The following is a 6,273-nucleotide window of genomic DNA, read 5'->3' on the forward strand; positions in this document are numbered from 1 at the left end:
TCGTATCGTATTGCATCGTATTGCATCGTATTATATTGTATAGTGTATATTATAAGTCTCGTATAAGTTCCCTATAGATTTTGTATATGCCTATAGGCCTATACGGGTGTTATATCGTATCGTATAGTATAGTATAGTATAGTATTGTATCGTATAGGGTAGTATAAGTCTCGTATAGGTCCCTTATAGGTCTTGTATATGCCTACGATACTACATCTATAGTTCTATACGAGGCTTATACGAGACCTATACTATACTATACTATACGATACTACACCTATACGGGACATATACTACAATATATGATACGATATCACACTTATAGGCTTATACGAGGTCAATACGTGACCTATACTACACTTATACGATACGATACGTTATTTATCATATAAAAATGATTAATGTTGTATAAAAAAGTCTGTAAAAAATACTTACTTTTTTATTTATTTAAAATAGAATCATTTTTATAAAACTTTACTAAAACGATTAATATTGTATAACTGTTTCTAAAAAACCCTTTATATACGTTGTGTATAGGTCTATACGCAACGTATATAAAGGGTCAAAAAGACAATTTTACCCCTTGTTTGGGCTATGTATAGCCTCCAACCCAGGGATAAAATGGTCTTTTTTACCAAACTTGCCCCATATATACGCCACATACAGGGCTATAAGCGACGTATAGTAAAAAAGACCATTCTAACCCCGGATTAGGGGCTATACGCAGCCAAACACAGGAGTAAAGTTGTCTTTTTGACCCTTTATATACGCTGCATATAGACCTATATGTAGCGTATATAAAGGGTTTTTTTTTTTTTGTTTTTTTAACCCCAAACCTTTATAAAATATTGTCTTTTTGACTCTTTATATACGCTACGTATAGGTTTATACGCAGCGTATAGGAGCAACGACCAGATCTGAACTCAGTCAGACACTGATTTTTATGCAATCCCATACGCTTCGTATAGACCTATAAGCAGCGTATATAAACTCTAATGTGTACAAATAGGCACCTTTGATGTGCCAATAGCTTCACCCTTTTGTAAATTGTGGGTTTTCAATGCTTCATAATAGTAATATACTATCATTCCTTCAATTCAAACCCTTTAAGCTTTTATGCTATAAACGTGTAAGTTATGGCATTAGGGGACTGGGGGCGGTGCCATTTTCTCCCGTGATGAACTTTCTTCCATGCGTGGTGGGAACAAACAAACCACCACCACTCTTTTCTTCAACAAGTGATGGATTGTGAGTGATAAATAGATGTGAGGGGGTGTGAGGGTTTAGGGGGTAGGGGTACTCACAACACCCAATCAAGTTCCCTCATGTCATCAACCATTATTTCATCACTAACAACCTTTTTTAGTGGCAATGGTCATCACTCACAACACCCAACAATAAACTCTCACACCCCTCACATGTTCCATCACTCAAACCTTATCACGCGTGAAGTTTTTCACGGAATCTATGCATCACTCGTGAACATTGCATGGTGGCGGTGGAAAACTTCAAAGTTTCACGCGTTGAACTTGGCCCATCACGGAGCAAAAGCTACCGCCTCCAGTCCCCTTGTTGGTGTTGTGAGTGATGACCAAATATTGCCACTAAAAAGGTTGTGAATGATGGAAAAATGGTTGATGACATGACGGAACTTGATTGAATGTTGTGAGTGATGAAATTTTTGCAAGTGATGACCAACCCCTCCCCCTTAATAAACGTGCAAGTTATGGCATTAGCTAGTGGTCATGAATATATGACAAAAATGATAAGTCATCCACTTGAATCACTGGCTACAAAATTGTCATCCAGCCTATACTTTCAGACCACATGCTGCTTCAGTGACTCTTATTTCCGTTATCTTGTCAAATCTTTAGCCTGTTTCCAACAAACAAAAATGGAATCCTCAACGGTGGTCATGTATCCTTCTCCGGGAATCGGCCACCTGGTTTCAATGGTGGAGCTTGGAAAGCTCATCCACACTCACCACCCTTCACTCTCAGTCATCATCCTCATACTTACAGCACCATATGAAACCGGCGCCACCGGTAAGTACATCAACACCGTCTCCGCCACCACCCCCGCCATCACGTTCCACCACCTCCCCGCCATCGCTCTTCCACCAGACTTCTCTTCTGAATTCATAGACCTTGCTTTCGGGCTCCCCGAGCTTTACAACTCTGTCGTCCACAACACACTCGTAGCCATCTCACAAAAATCAACCATTAAAGCAGTCATCCTAGATTTCTTCTCAAACGCAGCTTTTCAAGTCTCTACAAATCTCAGTTTACCAACTTACTACTTCTTCACTAGTGGTACTTTTGGTCTCTGTGCGTTCTTGTATCTTACAACGCTACACAAAACCACTTCTAAAAGCATTAAAGATCTGAATACTTTGTTAGACTTTCCTGGGGTACCTCCCATCCATTCTTCCCATATGCCTACGGCTATATTTGATAGGGAAAGTAACTCGTACAAAAACTTTATGAAAACTTCCAACAATATGGCGAAATGTTCCGGTATCATCGTTAACAGCTTCTTGGAGTTGGAGGAAAGAGCCGTTGCAACTCTGCGGGATGGTAAATGCATCACTGACGGTCCAACTCCGCCTATATATTTTATTGGGCCTTTGATCGCTAGTGGCAGTCAAGTAGATCCTAACGAAAACGAGTGTTTAAAATGGCTGAAAACACAACCTAGTAAAAGTGTTGTGTTTTTATGCTTTGGGAGTATGGGTGTGTTTGAGAAAGAACAGTTGAAGGAAATAGCTGTTGGCTTAGAGAGAAGTGGGCAAAGGTTTTTGTGGGTGGTTCGCAACCCACCCTTAGAGTCGAGTTCAGGTGCTAAGGAGTTTGAGCTTGATGATATTCTTCCTGAAGGGTTTTTAACCAGGACTAAGGACAAGGGTCTGGTAGTGAAGAACTGGGCGCCTCAGCCTGCAATACTTGGTCATGAGTCGGTGGGTGGATTTGTGAGTCATTGTGGGTGGAACTCGTCGCTTGAAGCCGTGGTTTCTGGTGTGCCAATGGTGGCATGGCCGTTATACGCAGAGCAGCAGATGAATAGAGTGTATTTGGTTGAGGAAATAAAGGTGGCACTATGGTTGAGGATGTCGGCGGATGGGTTTGTGGGTGCGGAGGCGGTGGAGGAGACAGTGAGGAAATTAATGGAGGGAGAGGAAGGGAGAGCAGTGAGAGAACAGATTTTGGAGATGAGTGGTGGGGCGAAGGCTGCGGTGGAGGACGGTGGTTCCTCGCGACTTGATTTCTTGAAACTAACGCGACCTTGGACCGACCAGTGAGTGTTGATCGTGGTGTGATTGCCGATTGGTGATCATCATATAATATTTTTTTTATACTTAAGAATGTCTATCAAAGGGCTTGTAGTCTAGCGGTACCGAGAGATATGTTAGTTAAATATTTCTCGTGGTTGAAGGTTTAGTAGTTTGGCAAACAAAATAAAAAATTTGGCAAGTTCTCGGGTTTTCGTAATCAAATGTGTAGATTTAGCCATCAAATTTGAGTGTGTGTGACATTGTGAGTTAGTCATTCCAATTTATTTTTTTTCAGATAACAATGTATCCCTTTTGTAACTTTATATATATTCTATGAATATTATGTAATCTAGGTTAGACGCGATTTTCGGGGAGATGGAAACAACAATATACCTATGGATTAAATATAGAGCAAAAGGGTGGAGCATGGAATGGAATAATTGGAGACGTTTCGAGGTGTCGAACATTTAATTTTATGTAATGTTTTAATATATTTGACGATCATAATGAGGTGTTGGCTTAGTAGCTTACTAACCATATAAGTATTTAATTTGTGTAATAAAACTTTTGGGTGATGAATGAAGTTTTTTGCCGTTCAAAAAAAATGTAATCTAGGTTAGTTTAAAATTTGAGGTCGAACCCAAATGTGGGGAATGAAATTCATGCATCCTGCATCATCCATCCCGTCTCGCATTGGTGACTTGGTGTACCCTCTCGTCACACTTTTCCCACCATGATTCTCTATCTTATCTTATCACTTTTTTTATTTTTTGTTGTAGCTTCAATTCAGTATAGCTATCACGTTTATGTTACGATACCTAAAGATGGGGTACAGTGTTCCTATGAAGTATTGTCTTGCCACTTTACTGCCGATATCAACCATACAACTTATCACAATCTCATGTATTTACGCGTTTATAAAATACGTGTAAATAATTTATAAAGTTTATAAATAAACTTAATAAAAAAATCTAATATCTAAAATGTTAATTCAATGAACTTGTATAATTTTAGATAAACAGAAACTTAATAAATAAATTTTAATAAATTTATAAGATTAAGGTAATTGAATCTTTACAATGTACCATATTTTTAAATATGGCTCTAAGCCTCTAACTTATAAGAGAAGTGAGAGAAGGCGACTTTAACTAATTAAAGCCTTAACATAAAACAAAGCATATAAGTGGGTTTGTCATAGATGAGGGATCACCGGTGGGGAGAGATTTGTCGGAGATGGGATTATCGGTAGTCAGTTATGAAGAAAGAGATGATGTGATAGGTTCGGATATGGTTGGTTCCATTTTTTTATATTCGTATATTTATTTATGGACACTAACTAAAAACAAACAAAAAAAATATGTCAAGTCACTACCACATGAGTTGGGCTTTAATTAGTAAAATCCAAGTTTTTTTCCTAAACTAGTGTTAAAGGAAAACCTATTTACCAAAATGGTGCTCTTTGAAAACTATTTACCAAAATAGTGTTTTTTTTGTTTGTATTTGCCTTTTCTTTTTTAACCAATATATTAAACTTTTTTTCTATTTCTATTGAATTATTTATCTATTTTTTTTATTCTTTAATTATTTATATTTTTTTCAGAATGAACGAATAGAAATAAATTATCATTTAACCCTATTCTCAAAAAGTTTATTTCTTCGTTCTCGTTTTTTTGTCACATTCTTTTGCATTCAAATATAGACATGCTAATTTAATATTAGAAAATTTTCATATGTTTTCGATAATCACATGAAGTCTGACATATTTCTATGGTGAATTTATTCATTTTTTAACAAGACGTACAAGTGTAAGAAATACTTATGTATCAAAGGAATTCAATATTAGCGGGTGTAACGTTTAACGGATGTTACGTTCATGTATTATTAGACATAAGTGTCTAAATGGAAAACTCATTCGATTTAAATGACAATTTATTCATATTCATTTGTTTTATACTCATTTGATTAAATTAATGGACACAAACAAATGTAAATGAACAAAAATAAACAAACGTTCACGAACGTAACTGGACGAACAAAACATATGTCCACGAACATAAATGAACTTCATGTCACGGACGGTTTATTGATCGTTTGATTCATTTAAAGGGCTAGTGTCAATTGAAAAGAAAACATAAAATCAAAGAAATAAAAAATTATTGGGTTGATTGAAAATATATTAATAATAAAGAATAAAAAAATAAATACTTGATTAATTCAATAGAAATATTAAATGAAAGCTTAATATGTTGATTAAAAAATAAAAGACAAATAAAAAATAAACAAGAAACACTATTTGGGTAAATAGTTTTCAAGGAACATCATTTTGGTAAATAATTTTTTCATCAATACTAGTTTGGAAAAAAAAAACCTCAATAAAATCCTATAAAATGTGTAGTGGTTTAACTAAACCAAATTAAATAAAGGAAAAATATTTTAAAAAGGTGGGTTATGTGGCTTGTTGTGATAGGCTAAAAAAGCATGTTATGTGGATTTGGGTGTTACCAGGGGAAGGGGTTAAATCCCTTCGTGGCGCCTGTCTTGATTGGTTTGGCAGGTGTTACTATGTTTATGTGTCTTAATGCCCACTACGTTCAATCTAAGGCCATGTGTAGTCATAAAGTCCCTTTTGGGGCATTATGCGACACGTGTAGTGCCACATCACACAAGGGCTTTATGGGGCGTTATATCACTAGAGTCCGTAGTCGTAAAGCCCGTACCTCATCATTACTCAATTAATTAATTTTTCATTTTTTTAATTAATTTCTAACTTTTTTAAATTAAAAACTAAGTTTTCTTCTCCAAAACTTTCAGGGACCAAATGTGTTTTAAAAACCAAGTTTTAAAAACCAATTTAGATATTTGAGAAAATGCAGGGACAAAATGTGTCTAACCCAAAAAATTTCAAAATAAAAAACCGCCTCCTGTCTTCTTCTCCGATTTTCCGAACAACTTTCGGCTAGCAAAAAAACAAACCAATACCGCCTTCAATTACACATACATAT

The 6,273-nt window shown here is 36.0% G+C and overlaps 1 protein-coding gene across 1 annotated transcript; it reads left to right on the top strand.

The window, feature by feature from the left end:
- The first annotated feature begins 1,746 nt into the window (after positions 1-1,746).
- On the top strand, positions 1,747-3,619 carry LOC110905139 (UDP-glycosyltransferase 88B1). The gene has a single exon (XM_022151022.2). It carries the CDS (start codon positions 1,754-1,756, stop codon positions 3,296-3,298), a length of 1,545 nt encoding a protein of 514 aa, XP_022006714.2. The 5' UTR covers positions 1,747-1,753; the 3' UTR covers positions 3,299-3,619.
- The last annotated feature ends 2,654 nt before the right edge of the window (positions 3,620-6,273 follow it).

Source organism: Helianthus annuus, chromosome 14 (genome assembly GCF_002127325.2).
Source record: "Helianthus annuus cultivar XRQ/B chromosome 14, HanXRQr2.0-SUNRISE, whole genome shotgun sequence".
Classification (NCBI taxonomy): domain Eukaryota; kingdom Viridiplantae; phylum Streptophyta; class Magnoliopsida; order Asterales; family Asteraceae; genus Helianthus; species Helianthus annuus.

Excerpts from the sequence above, each read along its gene's own strand:
- LOC110905139 (XM_022151022.2), top strand. The coding sequence starts at position 1,754 with ATGACAAAAATGATAAGTCATCCACTTGAATCACTGGCTACAAAATTG.